Source organism: Nilaparvata lugens, chromosome 4 (genome assembly GCF_014356525.2).
Source record: "Nilaparvata lugens isolate BPH chromosome 4, ASM1435652v1, whole genome shotgun sequence".
Classification (NCBI taxonomy): domain Eukaryota; kingdom Metazoa; phylum Arthropoda; class Insecta; order Hemiptera; family Delphacidae; genus Nilaparvata; species Nilaparvata lugens.
In genome coordinates, this window is record NC_052507.1 from 56,426,649 (window position 1) to 56,446,397 (window position 19,749).

Consider the following 19,749-nt stretch of genomic DNA (forward strand, 5'->3'; position numbering starts at 1 on the left):
TTCATGATATCCTTCAACTACTATGGTACCTTCATGATTGAATTCCAGCTTACTTGAATATTTTCATATTTGAAATAATGATATTTTAATCATTGATCATTTTCATAATTCACTGCTGATAAAATGTTTGTAAAACCAAAATTGATTGATATTTCATAGTGTAGTGGTTAGTGAAAATCACTCAAAAGAGTCAGCATTCCTCATGATTAATATTCAGTTGTTAGAGAGAGTCCAATTTATCTACATACAGTTTTATTTGGATCTTCTTTGTTTCTTTTTGACAAAAAATAAAAATATTCAAATAATTAAATCATTTAATTTATTTTTAAATTAAAAATATTTTGGATTCACTATTATTTTCTTCCGATTCAACGTGGATCCCTCCAGGATGAAACTCTATACAAATATGAGAGATACCATGGACCTTCTATGCATCAGTATTTTGTGTTCCAAGTGGGATTGGACCTATGTAGGAAGATTGAGTCATAATACTAGATCCAGCCAATAACAATGTACGAAACATACAGTATAATATGAGATACTGTTTATACATGATAGCATTATACATGAGATATTGAAACAACAACGCATAATGTAGGCCTAATACCAAACACATAAATAACTAACGAAAATCCAACAAAATTAGTCTACCGTATAATTATAATCATCGCATTAACGGCAGAATCGTTATAGTATTCATTTTACATTGGATCCGTTAGTGATAATGATTGACATTGATTTGGATATACACGAAATATCCAAAGTTGAATTTTAAATCAATAGACTTCGTCAAATTAAACTCAAAAATGAACCTGGGTTCGACATTTCCAAGACTTCATATTGAGCTGTCAAAGTACATTTCAATCTGCTAGTATGAAAGATGTGGAATCGGAGGAGTAGCCATTAAAGTGATGAATAGTTTGAATAAGTTTTTATCAACTGTTTTCTCTCTTGCAGTTGTAATTGAGTAGTAACATTACCACCACAACCAACACATGAAAGAAAAGATGAAAACCTCAAAAGGAAACCTTTCTACAAGTTTTCCTTTGTTAGAAGTTTGATATCTTCATCTTAAAATCTTCTTCTTCTTCTCCTTCTTCTTATTCCTTCTCCACCTTCTTCTCCTCCTCCTACTCCTCCTTCTCCTCCAACTCCTCCTCCTCCTCCACCACCTCCTCCTCCCATTCCTCCTCCTCCGCCTCCTCCTTCTCCTCCTCCTCCTCCTCCTTCATCCCTCCTTCTCCTCATCCCCCTCCTCCTCCTCACATTCATACATTCATGATAATCATCAATCGTGTTGATGGAGGAAAGTTAGCGAGCATTCGTGCATGCTGACTGGCAGAGCGGTTCACCCACTCAATGAAGTAACTAACTTTCTGCATTCCACAAGTTCAATTTGCGGCCTAAATACTCGGCAAAAATGTTGGAAAGTGGTTTGTATACGAGTACCTTGGAGGCTGTGAAAACCTCCAATTCAGGTTTCGTCTCTTTCAAGAGCAGCCTCTCTGGAAATTCAGTGGAAGATGAAAATGTTCGTTTATTTGATTTTGGAGCTGATAATGATGATTGAATTCGAGGTAGATGACTGTAGCCTCTTCTGTCATCTTGACATTATTGAATTGATTATTCTCTGTCGTTTCACATGATTGAATTGATTGTTTTCAGCCATTATTATGTATGAGTCAAATCTTCTTTTGACGAGTCAATTTTTTGTTGTCACGAAAGCGTGCTGTTTTCTCCGATGTTGAACATCTATCGGTGAAATGGAGACATGTAAACGCTATGCTATCGAATTCCTTAATATTCTTCATTGTTGTATTTTTTGATGATTGATATTTAAATGTTCAACATTACAAAATTAAAATTCCATTGTCTCAAATTACGGCATCAAATGGGAAAGCCATACCATTTTATCCTATTCTCTTACATTCTCACCTACACTGAGTTTGAAATGGAATCAATCGGAATCAGGAAAGCACCCCAGAAAATCATTTGAACGTATTGTTATTGGATATTACCATACCGTTAAAATAAGAGAAGATGAGTACTGTCCTTATGTTTTCTTATGATACTACACAATCTTTGAAAAATGTTGAGCCTTATAATTCGAAATTTCACCATTTTGGAATATATTTCTATTCATCAGCATCAATAGCGTCATTGCTCTGACATACAATGATGGCCGTTCAAAGTGGATCTTACTATAGTCATATAGATGTTTTTAGGTATGAGTAGATACCAATTAAAAATCTCTGTAAGATACTGAGGATGAGCATTATTTGGAGAGTGACAAAACTTATTATGAAAGGAAAAATACTTTGAATCACCCAGAGCTATGTTCACTTTCAGCATTGGTTGCATGGAAAGCACAGATTGTATTAATGAGGGAAACTGACTGTTCAAGATGAATCTCACACTATAGGAACACAGCCTTTGCCATGAATTTTTCAAGCAGCCCTATTCTCATAACACGACTCAAGAGGCCTGCAGAGAACATGATGCTCGAGTTATATTATTCTTCAGTACCACCACCCCCCTTTCACGACCCCTAGAATTCAGCAGCCAAGGTTGGCTCGCCTGTTCCATCAACAGCCCCCCAAGTTTTCGCAGACCTTTTTCTTGAAACCTTAACACCTCCACCCATCCTTCCAACGTCTGAGAAAGAAGTGGTATATCTCGGGAAACAGCAACTTGCAATATTATAAATCTGTGTGATAGTAGATTTTTCTCTCTCGCTTTCAACTCCTCTTTTTTTCCTCTTCTATCTATCCAAGTTTAATCCACTGATTCCTCTTCTTGTTCATCTCCACTTATTCCATCATTCTTTCTTCATTCATCTCTATCTTCCCACTACTCAATCCTCTTCAACTTCTCTTTCAACTTCGTCTTTTTCTCCTTCTATAATTTCTCCTCCTATATTCTCTGATGTTTCTTTATTCTCCTTCCTTTCTCCAATATCCCCTCTTCGCTTTTCTCATCTCCATTCTACTTTCATTTCCTCTATCACTTCTTTTTTCACCATTCCCTTCTTCTCATTATTCAGATTATACTCTCCAATCCTTTCAACCTTCATCGTCTCTCTTGATACACATTCCTTTCTCGTTTCTTCAAGATTCCTCTCTATCTCTGTTTTTTTCTAATATTTTTTCATCTTTGTGTCCTCATACTCATCCCTCTCCTCTTCTACCTTTCTCTCCAAATTTCTGCCTTCTTCTCCTCCTCGTACTTTTCCTTCTTCTTATTCTTTCACTCCTCCCTTTCTTCATCTTCCACTACTTGTTTTTCTTTTTCTTCTTTCTTATCATTTCTTGTCATTCTCTTCATCTACTTTCCCTCCCCATTCCTCATCATCTTCTCCTTCTACATCTTCAACTGTTATTTCTCCTCTTGTTGCTCGTCTTCTACTCCTCTCCTTCTTCCCCGCCCCTCACTCTCCCACCACCATTTTCTTTTCTTTCTCCGTCTCACCTCTGCCTCCTTCTACTTATCCTCTTACTTCTCCTTCTCCTGTGGACAAGAGGTCCCCAATGATAAGAGAACCCAAATGTTGCATCACTTTTCCATCGATCTATTGATAAAGCCCACATTGTAACAAGGTCCTCTTTACTTCCCCAATCATAATTTTTTCTCATTATAGACTCAAATTGGAAAAAGGTATCCCCGCATCCACCCCATGATAGTTCTCCACCTGCAAGCTCCCCTTCAGAAATTGTGTGACAGCCAGACAACACGCATTTTTTCTTGTACATAAATCGCTGTTTTCTCGCTGATAAAATGCCAACATGGTATTTTTCTTGGCTCCAGAATAGGCCTATTGATCACACGGCTTGTTACTGCCGTAGAGCACGGGAGTCGAGAAGCTATAATCAGGTTTCCATGAGCTTCAATTTCCTCCTTGTTTCTATTTCATTATTCATATATTCACATCGAATGAAATTGACATATTATTTTCTACTAATTTGAGTAGTTTCGTTGAAGACAATGGTATCCTTTTTACTGTACAACTGCACTGTCTATCTGAAGCAGATTATTGAGAAAGGTTTTTTCACCATTAACATTGATTGGTAGTTTATTGGTGTGAGATAAAAACGAATTTTTCGAGAAGTTGAATATGACATATTGTTCATAATATGACTTTTGTAATACTGTGAATATAATAAGAATATAAGTGAATTATACAAGTTATATGAAAAACGTACGGATCGTGATAGAATTCATGAAATATAATATTCGGTTTATGATCACTGTTTCTAACAAAATTCAGTATTATTCATTCCGTTAAATATTGTATCATGACTGTGGTTGGATGCATCGCTCACTAAAGAATTTTCTTGTTCAGACAGGATAGGAATAGTAACTCCTAATAAATTCTTATAATAATTCATTTTCTTGTTCAGAGAGGATAGAATAATAATTCTTATCTATCCTTTCTGGAATTGTCAGTATGTAACCTTGATGGTTCGATCATATGCAGCATGATTTTAGTCCATAATAAATTAATGATAATGTTGTAAATCGAATTTTTTTCTCAAGTATTTCACAGATATAAGTGAATGTGACTCTTGTTTTCCAATATGTGTATACTTCTATCCCATACAAAAACAATCAATAATATTGAACTTTCCTTCCACAATACACGATACATTATTCTTCGGACAAATACAAAATTTATCAAATGACTACACCACCAAAAATGTTTCCAATTTTTAATTTTTATTTCTCTCTTTTCACAGGTATGTTCAAGAGAATTTCAATCATGTGAGCTAAAGTGAATGAATCATGATGTAAGTAATAGAATTATCAAATTTATAATCTGAACTCTGAACGGATTTTAGCAATGCTTGTACATTATGCATGTTACATTTACATTTGAAAGTCTCATTCATTTTATATCCAGTTCCAATTCATTTTGATTCTTTCTATCCACAAAATTCTACAAACAATTCAAATTATAAAATAATTCAATTCTAAGAAACTGTTTATCTATAATTCTCATTCAGCCTTTTCATCATTACCATCATCACAATCATAACCATCAGCATTTCCAATCGTCATCAAGAGTCTTGAGTATCACCAACACAGTCATCATCATCGTCATTCTGAATCATTATCACCATCATCATCATTGACATCAACTCGGGTACCTTTTCGTTTCGCACGTGTAAATTTCAAAGTAATCAAATCATCGTACTTCTGTGTACAGCCCTGCTCTTCCGAAAACTGACAGAGAAATGTAAATATTTTCCTTTTTTATTCCTGTCCAACATAGCGTTGTTGCTCTGTTTTTTGGTTTTCGTCGTCCGTTATTTGGATTCTCTCCCTGTTTCCGTTCATCAATCCCTGTAGTAATAGTGGAATGTATCGAATGTACTGGAAACTAATTACTTTCTCGTTTTTCTATAGCTTTTCACGTTATATTCCTTGCAATATTTCATTTTTTGACAGTATCATTTCATCTATACTCTCGTTTCTTTCATATTTGTTATGCACGTCCCCATTCTCCTTTATTAATACCCTTCGATTATTCTCTCCATCATTGTTTTGTTCCCTTACTATTTGATAGTTTGATAATAGTTTTTACTACTATCAGATTATTCTCGTCACCCTCTTTTCCTATGTAAATTCGAGTATTCATGTGACATGAATGTAATATTGTCATTCCTTCATTGTAACAAAGCTCATAGGAATAGAAATTATTCCTTTTCTCTATGATAGAAGCACGCATTCAACCAATCTTTTCATCAACTATGCCTGGTTTATTAGAAATTATTTCATATTTTTTGGTTTAGGATATCATGACGTAATGTTCATCATATAATATATATATAATATAATAACTCTTATAATAATAATACAAATACTAATAATATAATATATATTGTTACAATGTGGGTGTGATTGAAGTTCTAAATTCTATTAGATTTTAGTAGCAGATCACAACGTTGTGTGGTATTCATTTCCAATTTTAATAATTTGAGAAAAATTTTAAACAAAGTATAGCCTACATAGACAAATATCAAGAAGATTTTATCAGATACTGGAAGACCTCCAGTCATACTCTGATCATAATTAAATTCATTCTTCCATTCATTTATGATGATATACATGATATTCACCTTATACATGAACTCTTACTAGTTATTCATACAATAAGAATGTTATTGGGATAGAAATACAGCCTATCACAAACGATTCCTTCTTCTCCACATCATTGATGATAATACAGTTCGTGTACAAAAAATAATCAGTATTATCTTCATATTTTTTGCATGATCAGGTCTAGAAGTCGAAATATATAGAAGAAATCCCGAATGGTTTTACCCTTTGAAATCTTCTACTTGTATTTTTTAAATTTTTTGAATTTTTTCAGTTACAACGTTCTTTTTCCCTTGCTCTTTGAATCATCAGGTAATCACCACAGATTCAAGCCCACAAGCATAACGTTTATAAAGTCTATGGTATCATACTTGGGCCTTCAACCAACTTAACATCACCGTACTATGACTCTCTAGCTTTCTCTTCTTGACATGATCGAATATTCACCTCCCATCATAGATTTCTCCTAGGATTTGAATCCAATTTGCTCTGTATTTTTCTCTGTGTGGTACTCCTTTTCATGCTTGCTCAAATATACTCCCTTCTCGTTCCATCTCATTCACTCCGTTCATCACACTACCCTTCTCTCACCCTTCCTGTCCTCTTTCACCTGTTGTAGTGTCATCATCATTCACTCGTTAATGCAGTGGCTTCCCGACAAAAACGAAACCAATCCTGCAGTCAATCAGCCCCATGGTGAGAGGTTCAATCTCAACTATCAGCATTTGTTGAATGGGGAGGGTTGATGTTACATACATGCGGTATGCTGACAGTTTGAAGTGGACTCTACTGAACTCGACCTCAACCTCACTTCAATGGAATGTTCTCAATTCCAGGTCTGCTTGTTTTTTGGTTTGATCGTTGCTCTACAGTGAGATTCGATCCAATCTGTCAGCAATCCTAGAATATAAACATTCATGCTCTCCGTTCAAACATCACTGACAGCCTGCATGTGAAACTTATCATTTCTGCACAATGAGATTCACATAGAACTGTCATGATTCCTCATTTGTATTAAACCAATGATTTCCATTCAACCAATGATGACAGCCAGTGAATCTCTTTGTCGCTCTACAGTGATTTGCAGATGAATCTGTCAGCAGTCCTTATAAATATAACATAAATGCTCCCCATTCAACCAATTCTGACATGCTGAGGTGAATCTCACCTTATTTACCCACTTACTTGGTCCGTAATTGACAGCAAAAAGTGAAGTAGAATGTATCTCAATTCTGGATCTCACATTGTCATGTTAGATATAATAATCTTTCAACTTCTTCTCTTTTAAGCGTCTACCTTATGTGGTGAAATATAGTTGTATACACGAAAATAAATACATTAATGTATGTATGTATCTAGGTGTGTAGAGTAAAGTCATGAGCCTAGTTATAACGATTACATTATATTTTGATATGCTACAGTGGGATGCGTTGTATACATACCCTTTTAATCCTGTATGTTTTCAACAGCAAGATATTCTTTTAACAGCATTCATGACAAACAGAATAAATTCTCATCCTAAATTCTACCATATTTTCTATTTGAATACTATCTCTATATCATGAATTCTGTTTGTATGAGAGGAATGATTCATAATTTGGAATAGTGGTATCATTCATGGAGAATGAAAAAGGTTACTTTGTCTCAAACCAGGAGAGAGATGAAAGACAAAATTATTAATTTGTATGAAAATTTTCCCATCTTATTGATTTTTTCAAAATCCCTTGGGAAAGAAGTAGCATATCATTTTTTATCACACATTCCAACCTCTCATTCTTATTTGAACATTATTTGAATATTTTGCACTGTCATTACAGCAATAATTGAGTTTGTGTCATCTTTTCTCGACCTTCGATATAAAGTCGGAATTCTGCACTGCTCGTCTCTTCTCAAGTATATCTAGTTCAATTAACGTTTCATCAGGATTCAGAATTTTGCATTTCAGTATTGCACAAAGGAAATCGTAATCTGAATTTCTATTTTTCAAATATCCATCTATCATTCCAAGCTTACTCTGTGTACAATTGCACATCAATATGGAATAAACAATTCTCCAATTTCTTCTTACTTCAATCATATTCTGTATCGGTTAATATCCAATATTCTATGTATCTAGAATCTATTCATTCTATATTTGCCAAATTTCTGGAGAGTATGCATGACTTCATGACCAATGGAGTTGAATCATCTGAGTTTGTAGCTCCCAATCAATCACCAATGTTCAAACGGTATGACAGTTTCCATTTATTGAAAACGTTCCTCAAAGTAGAATGATTCTGATATGCGATAGAATTAATTGTCCTCTCTGAAATGCATGTGATTCAACTATTCGACAAAGAACTAATTGGATTATTCCTCTTCATATTCCTGCAAATGAACGGTATCCGGTAATCACTGAGAATACCAATTCTGTTACAGAATTGATTAGGTTAGGTTATATCTGTTACAGAAATTGATAAACGATAAAAGCTCTGATGACCTTTCTAGTAAATTCATCGAGCAGTTCTGCTTTGTTCACACAATGTCAATGATACTATCAAACAGAGAAAGGATGAGTCATGACGAGAGTGAGAATTAACTTCGATTATGTTTCTGAAAACAACACTAAAGTCTGTCCAAACGGAGAAAAAATCCGCCTATTGTCTGTTGCACAATAACTTTGAATTTGATGTCATTCCGCCTCTGAATAGGCATATTTCTGTCAACGATGAGCTCTGGGACCGCCCCGGAAATAACTAAGTTTTCAAGAGTAATAAAGTGTGACTGGGAGAGTGGAGAGGAGAGTGAAAGAGTGTGTGATAGGGAGGAAGAGTAATCTCCAAACACAATCATCGCGTGTATGATTGATTGCTAAGGGGAAGGATGACAGTTTATAATGTGTTTGGGGAGTGACCTTGTAAGTGGGAAGTCGGAGGAGGGTGGAAGGTACTGGAAGGAGCGAAAGGGTGCAGGGAGGTATAGAGGAGAAGAAGAGGTAATGATAGGTTCGGAAGAGTATCAGGAGGAAGAACGGATTGGGAACAGCGGAATTAATTTATTATTAAGAGAGAGAAAGAAAGGAAAAGGAACCTGGATGAAAAGGTGGAGAAGATGAAGAAGGAGGTGGTGGATAAAGAGAAAGATGAGAAAGCACGAAAACATGGATAAGAAAAAAGATGAGAAGGGAGCTCTGTAGAATATGAAGGAGTAGACACAAAATATCGAGAAACGAGAGGAGGATGAAAAAAAGAAAAAGGACAAAAAGAAATAGTAAATAAGAGGGAACAGAAAGATCACAGAAATGTGAGTCACAGAAGAAGAGGGAGAGAAAAATACCTGAGAGGATTAGACCATGGAATGACAAAATGGCTGAGACTGGAATGTGTGGAAATATGAGTCAATTCTTGGAGGATAGATACGAGATGAATTCAATTCGAGGAATGACTAATTGGAAAGAGAATAGGAATAAGATTTTTCCAAGAATTTCAAGATCAGCAGGAAGAAAGGGAGAAAAAGAAGATTAAGCAAAAGATGAAGATGAAGATAAAAATAATAAAGAGAATAGGAATAAGATTTTTCCAAGAATTTCAAGATCAGCAGGAAGAAAGTGAGAAAAAGAAGATTAAGCAAAAGATGAAGATGAAGATCCAAAGGTCTTGAAGTGGGCTGTAGAATTCAAGAAAGAACGATAAAGTGGAGCAATAAATTGTGAAAAAGAAGGATAAATTTGAATTTATAAATGATAAAAAATGACGTCACTGACTTTCTTATTTGATTATGTGACGAAGTTTGAACAGTGATGCCAACTCTACCACTTAACCACGAAAAGAAGTTGGAAATCAAGTGTGTACTTGAAATTATATTTTTCATGCATTCATGATTTTTGTTCCCTTATCCTTATAATAACCAGGCTATACCTTTCAATTTTTTTCCATAGTATTATTATTGGATGATGATACATTTAAGTTTGTGGAAATCATGAAAATATATAAGTGTGAATATGGTTTAGAAGAGAACGGAATAGAAAATTATTAAATGGAAAATTGAAAACTGATAGAAAACGAAATGTTAGTAGATGGAGAAAAAGTGAGTATGAAGTGATGTGTGAATCCTAAGAAGTCAAAAAGTTGAATTCGGACCGAGAAGTAAATGTGAGCGGAAGAATTAGAAGAGCGAAACATGATGAAGGAGAATACAATAACGCAAATTATAAAGAGGAAGAAGAATAGAGATAACGAGTGGCTGATGTATCAGATGATGGATGGCTCCTCTGAGAACTTGTGCCTCTCACAAATTTGTTCCGTGGTGGGAGGGGGGGGATTGTGACCACCTTGTACCTCCGATTCTCCCTCAACACTCTGTGAGGCCACATTAGGAAGAAGCAACTGGGAGGGATGATACTGATGTTGAACTGGTGTAACACTCACATACATTGTCATGAACGATTTATTCTTTGAAAGCCCTCTTACAGTTGTCACTGAGTTAGTGGCTAGACAGTGACTTGATTCATACATGGAAGAAACTCCTATTCTTGAGTGAATGAATGTTTTGTTTGTGCAGCAAATTATTGTCACAAAAAACTGACGTATACGTTGTGATGTACCAATGATTGTACAGTCCTCAAAATACACAATAAATTCATTCATAGGCTAGTATGAGAACGGAATAATTTCTATCACCGTAAAAACAATACAATCTTATCTGAGGTAGATAGACGACTGTTATCTAACTTACAAAGCTGGAAATAAATAAATCTGTAATAGTATACCTTTCAAAAATTTGTCAATGGAAAAAAACGTATATGTTTGTATGTTTATGGATTGGATCAGTAAAATTATATTTGAAGGTTAGTTTTGAAACAAAAACATAACCCTAAAACAGACCAAGGCTAACTCGTTAACAAGTAGCAAATGGATAAGTGCCAGAACCTCTATGAATGTGGCGGGTATTTCTCCTAACTACATTTCCATTTTCCAATTTGATATTATATGAGCGAGGGTGTTTGTGTTCACCTACAACTTGGGCATGTACTAATTTATTTTGCTTATCTGGAATAAAAACATTTTCCAATGCTCCATAACTCCTACCCTTCCTAGCACTCTTGTCAAAATAAAATTTTTGCTTGTCTTGTCTATCCTGCAACTTATTTTTTATTTCCTCACCTGACATTTGCAATTTATTGGGGGCAAAGTAGGGCAGCAACCCATTGAGCTTCCGTTTAAACAAAATTTCAGCTGGAGAAGGTAAGCTTTCTGATATTGGTGTATTGCGATACTCCAAGAGAGCCAAATATGGATCCTTATTATTAACACTACTCTTACGCAACATTTTCTTAACTGTTTGTATATGTCGTTCCACCATTCCATTGGATTGTGGGTAGTGTGGACTGGACAATTCATGATCAAAGCCCCATTTCGATTGAAAGTCTTTAAATTGCCTACTAGAATACTGTGGACCTCCATCAGAATATAGTATTTTTGGAATGCCATACCTAGCAAAAAATGACTTTAAACCTATGATAGTAGTTTCACTTGACAAATCCGTTAATTTGAAAAAATCTACAAACTTACTAAAGTAGTCAATTATCAGCAAAAAATTATTATTCTGAAAATGAAACAAATCTGTGCCCACAACTTGAAATGGAACACTGGGTATTTCTTTAGGAATGAGTGGTTCTTTCCTATTGCTCACTTGAAATTGCAGACATGTGTCACAGTTAGAAATCAAATCTTCAATTTGTTTAGACATACCTGGCCAATATAAACATTCTCTGGCACGAGCTTTACATTTATTGATTCCCAAATGGTTGTAATGGATTCTTTCAAGCATATCCTTTCTCAATGATCTAGGTACAACAACACAATTGTCTTTAAACAGAAGACCGTCATGGAGAAACAAACTATCTTTTAAGCTGTAATAAACTTTTAAACAATGTGAGGTGTTTTCTTTGGAAGGCCAACCATTAGTTACATATTCTGTAAGTGTTTGTAATTCTTCATCAAGCAGGGTTTCCTGTTGGAATAGCTGATATTTTTTATCTGTCATAGGTAACTGAATAATTGTGGAGATATGACATTCAATTTCACTGTCAAATGAGTGTTCTTCCACTTCATCAAGAAAGTTCCTACTCAATGCATCAGCAATGTACAGTTCCTTACCTGGCTTGTAATTGACACTTAAATTATATGGCTGAATACGAATTAACATTCTTTGTAATCTAGCAGGACACTTATACAATGGTTTTTTAAAAATATATTGAAGTGGCTTATGGTCACTTTCAACAGATACATCTGATTTTCCATAAATATACTGGTGAAACCTTTCAGTGGCAAAAACTATGGCATATGTTTCTTTTTCAATCTGACTATAATTTTTCTGAGCATCATTCAATGCCTTTGATGCATATGCACACGGCAAATTATCTTGCATTAGGACAGCAGCTACTCCATCCTTTGAACTATCTACTGAAAGAACAATCGGCTTATTAACATCATAATACCGCAAAACTGGCTTTTTAGACAAAGCTGATTTGATATCATTGAAACTTCTTTCATGTTCTGGCAACCAACACCAATGACTATCTTTTTTCAGCAATTTCCGCAATTCAGAAGTGAAAGAACTGAGATTTGGAATAAATTTTGACACATAAGTTACCATACCTAAAAATGTTTGAAGCTGCTTTACGTTAGTTGGTGGTTTCATTTCAACAATAGCTTTTAGTTTATCTTCATCAGGTTCTATTCCCTTATCTGTGAATTTATGACCAAGATATATTACTTCATTGATGCAAAACTTACATTTACTCAAGTTAAATCTAACATTTGCCTTACTTGCTACTTCTAACACTCTGCCAAGAGTTTCCATATGTTGTTCCATTGTATCTGACCATATAACTAAATCATCAACGTAAATACCTACATTATCAATGTGACCAAAAATTTCAGCAAAACATCTATTAAATACTTCTGGTGCAGAACACAACCCATATGGTAATTTCAAATAGCAATACCTTCCATATGGTGTATTAAATGTTGTGTATTTAGAGCTATCATCAGTCAATTTTACTTGATAGAAAGCTGAGCTTGCATCTAATGTGCTGAAGATTTTTGCTCCATTCATTTTTGCACTAATTTCATCAAAAGTTGGCATTCTGTAGTGCTCTCGTAAAATACAAGTATTTAAATGCTGTGGATCAATACAAAGTCTTAACCCATTAGGCTTTTTAACTATGACAAGGGAACTCACAAATTCTGTTGGTTCATGTACTTTTTTAATTACATTAGCATTTTCCAACTTATCTAATTCTTGTTTTAATTGATCCATGTAAACAAATGGAACTTTCCTTGGACCTTCAATTTTACCTACAGCACCCGGTTTCAGCTGTATCTTATATTCAAAATTATTAATGGTATTGTATTCACTTGAAAAAACGTCAATGTACTTACTAACTACTTCGTTGCATTTTTCATTACTGATGTTTTGGACTAATCCTACTTGCTTATGTAGATTGTATTTATCAATAGTGACCCACCCTAGTACAATTGGTGTGTTTTTATTACAGTTTGCAACTTCAAATTCAATATTACATTTACCAACGTTTGGAATGTGACAATCTAGGTTACATTTACCGACAACATGTATAGCTGAACCATTGAAATTAGTCAAGGAAGAAGTTGATGCAATTAATTTGACTGGCAAATTTAGCGATTGGAATACACACAAGGGCATGACATTGACGTCAGCACCAGTATCCAATTTTGCACTCAATTGAGAATCGTTTACAGAAAAATCAATATGCCATCTATTGTGATTGATTCCACGATTTGATACAACACCCAAAAATTTATCATTCTCATTTGTTACTAACCTCACATTACCATTATCGTTAATCTTTGTGTTCTTAACATTATCATCTTCATGATTTACCAATCTTACAGTATTACTTTGAAAACCTACCTTGCAGCACTTACCAAAATGGTTTAGTTTATTGCATTTATAACAAGTTTTACCATAAGCTGGACAATTTCTCACGGTATGATCCAATCCACATCTTGTACAGTTTATTATTCTTCTCTGATCCTTACTTGGATGGTTAGGCTGGTTACCCTGTCCATACGTTGATTTTGAATATGTTCGATTTTGAGCTGGTTGTTGTTGTTGAAAAGTCTTTTTCACCACATTAACTCCCTCCACTGTTGTAGAATTCTGTAAAGTATTCAGCTGTTGAGCTGACAACTCAAACAATTTACAAATTTTTACTGCCTTTGCCAAGTTCAAATTCTCCTCCTTTAGTAGTCTCTCTTTTAAGTTCACATTGTTGATGCCACTGATAACGCGATCTTTGATTAAACTGTCCTTGAGTGATCCAAAATTACAACTTGAACTTAGTTTTTTGAGCTCAAGTAAAAACTCATCAAAACTTTCGCCATCATGTTGATTACGACTGAAAAATATGTGGCGATCCACACTTTCGTTTGATTTCGGAAGGCAGTAGTCCTCCAATTTCTGTAGAATCAATTTCCAATCACCATTTTCTTTGACCGTCAGTCCCAAAGTATCAAGTCGTTCCTGTGCCTCAGGCCCCAAACAATGCAGTAGAACAGCCACCTGAACTTCTTCTGATTTTGAAGTTACTCCTGCCGCCGTAGAATAAATGAGATATTGCTTTTTCCATTTCACAAAATTGTTAGACAAGCTTCCTTCGAACGACAAAGGATGTGGCGGTTTCAAATTCTCCATCGTGTATGGTAGTAACTTACGTGATATTGATATTATTTAACTTTACACTGCCGCAGCGCCATGTAATAACTGTTTGTATTATAAATAAAACTTCATTTTAGCACAATAACATTTATTAATTTCATCTTGAACATGACAACATTATTGAGACAAACTTCTTCTAGCCGACCACATTTCTGTCTAACCTCTCTAGTCTATTTCGATAATCGATCTCTGGACTATATCGATAGGTCGATTCTTAATGTATAATCGATACACAACATATTTATGACAGTTATCCAAATATATAAAAGGGGATCCCCATAAATCTGCGAAAATTGTACAGCGTATAAATTCGTCCATTTAAGAAAAGTCATGACTATAGTTTTAAGGGTACAAAATTTATCATAATTAAATTTTATAGTATTAAATAAATTCAACTATTCACGCTGTACTTAGCCAAAAGGTCTATTTTCCTTAGGCGAAACCACACCCTGAGAGTAATTTTAATTATTAATTTGTTCTATTCTCTGAATCACCATTTAATATTAACTTGTTTTTTCTTGTTTAACTAGTTAAGTTTTTGACCCTTTCCAAAGGGCTTTTATCCATTTTATTTTGTTTAATTGAAGAGTACCGAAATTTTTATATAATATTTATAATTTGAAGATTCAAATCTGCTGTCAACCAATCTTCATTCTGTATCTATTTGAAAGCTATAATTTACATAATCTGTTCATTAATTCATTCAATATTTGTTGTAAAAGTATATCCTTCAGAATATATCCATATTACCATTTTGTTAAACTGGGTTTACTTCATTATACCTCCAAATTCGTTCTTTCTCGACTGACACACATTGATCATTCAGGACACATCCTGTTTTGCAATAGTCAGACATTAGCGAGTATAGTATCTATCATTAGACTATTATTTCTTCTGGTGGTAAATGGTGGTCGATTTTCTTATCAAGTAATAAATTCTGTCATTGAGAGTACCCCGCAGAATCAAATAATAAATCGACTTCCACTAGCCTACCCCACCGAGGTGAAGTGAATCCTACATTATTAGCCGATCAATGTCGAAAAGAGAGGTAGTAGATCGTATAGACAGCATTGGAATTGAACTCGGTACTCGAAATATTTACTATTTTGGTTCAGCACTTTGCCTTCATACAACCTATAGTACTTATCAGAGACCTGGTTCGCATGGATTTGCCATTCTATCTGTTGTTTCATGCGGTCTAATATCTTTCCAAATTACGGCACAATTATTGGATTCTGGATATATTAGTCATCATTTGGAGAAAAGGTTCACTCCAAAATTACTATCTCTGTCTGATCGTAGTGACAGCATAATTTATATTCAGCAGGTTCAAGTTGAACTGCATTTTATTATTATTGAATTTAATTCCACCTCATCATATTATAACCACCTACAACATTAAGTTAGAAATTCAGGTCCCTTACTCCGGCTACCTTTGTAGACCGCCAACCCCTCTATTGAGCAAGTTAACTTTTCCACTCTGTTCCATCCATACACCAGTCATTCTGCTTCGATACCCTGATTTAAGTGATATCGACAATCCAATTAAACAAAGGTTGGTCGATCTAACCTACAACTACCCACCGTTAAATCATAACCTCAAGTACTATAATTGTTCAATTATTCTATTTAATCTGACCATTTTGACTATCAATTACTTTTTTATTGTACGTCCTCCCTTCTCTACGGAGCAAAATAGGCTGCAAAATTCGCCAACACAAGGTAAGACCTACTATACAAGGAAATCGTACTCATGGCTGAACAATTATAAACCTAATTTATTGTCATATAGTTCAAATTATATATCTCCGTGTCCCCCCCCCCTTTGGAGTAAGATTATGACACATTTCCCCTCCAGAGACTGGGATTTGACAACGTAAAATCCGATTGTCTTGATTTATCGCCGAAGGCAAGTTACACACACATCAAATTTAAGCGTACGATGAAACATCGTTTCAAAGGTTTTAAAGCGAAAATAGATGTAAAACTTCAAATAGGTGTTTAGAAAAATGCTTTGTTCAAATTCCAAAAGTGGCGCAAATGATTAAATATGTCTATAGACACGTCGATCGTCAAACTTCACCGTACAGACTCCGTGTAACGGTCATGTGGTCGTGGAGGCGGTGGCGCATGTGACCTGAGCTACGTTTCCATAATTATACATTCTATACTCTTTGTTAGACTTTTTGGCTTAAGTAGAAGAGGGGCTATCATTGCCTCAGCTCCGCCAACAACACGTTTAATATTTTAAAGTGTGATAAATAAAGGCAATAATATTAGATATCCATTATCTATCTTGGAGCGCCGCTTTCCAAGAGAACAGCATTTGTATCATCTATGGAACTTCTCACTTATCATACTTTCAACAAGACCTGTTGGAAATATTTTTGATCATGTTTGTTATTGTGATTGGAGAAAATAAAAAAGATAAAGAGACAATGAGAATTTTTTTCAAGTTCAATATTGTGGCAATTTTAACGAGTCATGAAGGTCTCCGAAAATAATAATCATACAACAAAGAGGTTTCTGATTATAATCGATTGTGCTGTAATCAAAAGAGACAACGTATTTCCTGCCATATCAATTAACAAACATAAATTATCAAATATTCATTTTCAGTTTTAGTTCAGGGACAAATGGAAAATTAGAAGTCTGTTCTATCCAATTCAGTTCCAGTCTAGCTCTCTCTTATTAATAATAATTCCAATCCCCAGTTACTTCATTGTACCAACCTATCAGTTAACTGATCTAACTGGTTCAACTGATAGGGTTATTATTGTTTCACGTATTCGGTATCTTTACAGTAGTCTAAGACCTATTTATCCAGTATAATAATGCTATATAGTTTCATGTTTCCAAAGAACTGGAGCTCCAAGTTCCAATAATCCATTTAACTTATCAGATGATAAGAATGATCTTACTATTATAACCTAAATAGCCTACTGAGGATATAATAGCAAAAAATTTAAAAAAAATGTTTCAAAATCATGTCTTCAATACTGCTCAGCAAGGAACCTAGAATGCAGGTATTCAATGTAATCTGGGTACATTGCTGCTCTGCATGATCACGTGTAACATTATTTACTTTCGTGATAGGTCAGTGACGTGAGTTTCTCTTCAACCAGATAATGAGCTAATTTGAGTGTAATAAATGATATTTATCGCATTATGTCATGTCAGTTTTCAAAGGAGTAAGGTTCGCGTGTTGATCGAATGCGCTGAGAAATAATAATATTCGTTTCAGTATTTAATTACAGTATATTCGTTATGAAATTGAATAAAAAAAAAAAGATGAATGAACTCAAGTAACAGATTTCACTTGAAGTATGAGTTTATTATATTGTACTTGAATATTCTTCTCGTGTTTGGCTACATTACTCTATTTCTTATGGATAACATCAATTATTTTCATCACTTCTCAAATCTTATTAAAATTTCAAAAAATTTGGATCTCATCACTCATTAAAGTTACTGATAGCTAATAGTTATCAAGTTCTCTCTATATTATACAGAGAGTCCCAAGAAAGGTGTATCAGCCCATAGATTACACGTAGAATTTGCAACAGAAAATGAGCATAAAAATTTTCTTGTATTGAATTTGGTTTTGAGATCGATCAATTTTTCGATATTTTAGAAAAACGTTAATAACTAAAGGCCTAATAATATCAGTCAAAATCAAATTCTAAGGATACGGATGGGAAGAACATCTTCTTCTTCTTCTTCTTCTTCTTCTTCTTCTTCTTCTTCTTCATCATCATCGACGAGGAGTAGAACAACGCCAAGAATTTAATAAACGGTGAACGGCGCTTGGAGAAGCTAGAAGAGAACTAAACTGACTTGGGTCTGACTTCCCGGTTGACAATGTCGGATGCGGCAGTTTTCTCGCTTCGTTTTCTAATTCTTTCTCATCTTTAATCTCCTTCTACTTTTGTTATTCTTCTTTCTCTTCCGCGACTCTTCTTCCTTCATTCCTTGTCCTCCTTCTCTCTCACTTAAAATTCTCCGCCTCTTACCCTTCACTTACTTTCTATTTCGTCATCTTCTTCTTTCTTATCTGGACCCTTTCCTGTATTGTACGAGAACATTTTGTTCTACGTTATCGTTCCCATTACTTTACTTCACATACTTCTTCCCTCAACCCTGAATTCCTTCCACCTCTTTTCTATCCTTATTCATTTCATATCATCTCATCTGTCTCCTGTACCTCTTTCAATTCATTCTATTTTTGTTATCATCATTAAATACAGTATTGTCTTCTTGGTTAGTGATCATATCACTTGTTCGTCTCCATATTTTCCTCTTAACCTCTCAACAATAATTTCTCCATAATGTGACATTCTGAACTTGTTGAAACCATGAAATGGAATAAATTGAAGAAATAGAAGATAATATTTCACTGTTAAAGGTTAAAAAAATGTATCAAATGTACTGTTACCTGATGAGTGATAAAGCTTACTTATCAACAGCTGAGACTGAGATAAGGGCACCGTTCCATATGGCATATTTTGAAAGAATTATTTATTGAAAAATTGTAATTTATTGCGAATAATTTGTAAATTGTTTGGAGTCAACCAACCAATTCGTAGGTTACAACTTCGTTTACATTATTGAACAGCTGTTTTGAATGCAGTTACAAATTGGTTGAAGCCATAGCCAGCTCTAATATTAGAGGTGACTATATTAAAACGATTCTTTGTACTACCGACTTAATGTTTCAGACAGAATGAAAATATAATTACTTCTAAAACTAATAATAATTATTCTAAGAAAGATTAGAGAGTCTCAAAATAAAAAATATCTATTAAGGGAAATATACAACGTGTTAAATAATTATTTTAAAAGCGAACAAGATCATCATTAGCATACAAGCATTATCATTGATAAGAGCAGCAATATTCATTTTTTGTTATT

The 19,749-nt window shown here is 34.4% G+C and overlaps 1 protein-coding gene across 4 annotated transcripts in view; it reads left to right on the top strand.

Moving 5' to 3' along the window:
- LOC111048706 (zwei Ig domain protein zig-8) overlaps positions 1-19,749 on the top strand; it is a 439,994-nt gene that overhangs the window by 91,394 nt on the left and 328,851 nt on the right. The window contains exon 8 of one of the 4 annotated variants that reach the window (XM_039425939.1): positions 4,734-4,787. The exons of the other annotated variants lie outside the window; for them this stretch is intronic. Within the exon in view, the coding sequence (XP_039281873.1) occupies positions 4,734-4,767 (34 nt within the window). The 3' untranslated portion in view covers positions 4,768-4,787. Of the gene's footprint in view, positions 1-4,733; positions 4,788-19,749 lie in introns of those variants that run through there. 4 annotated transcript variants of the gene reach the window in all.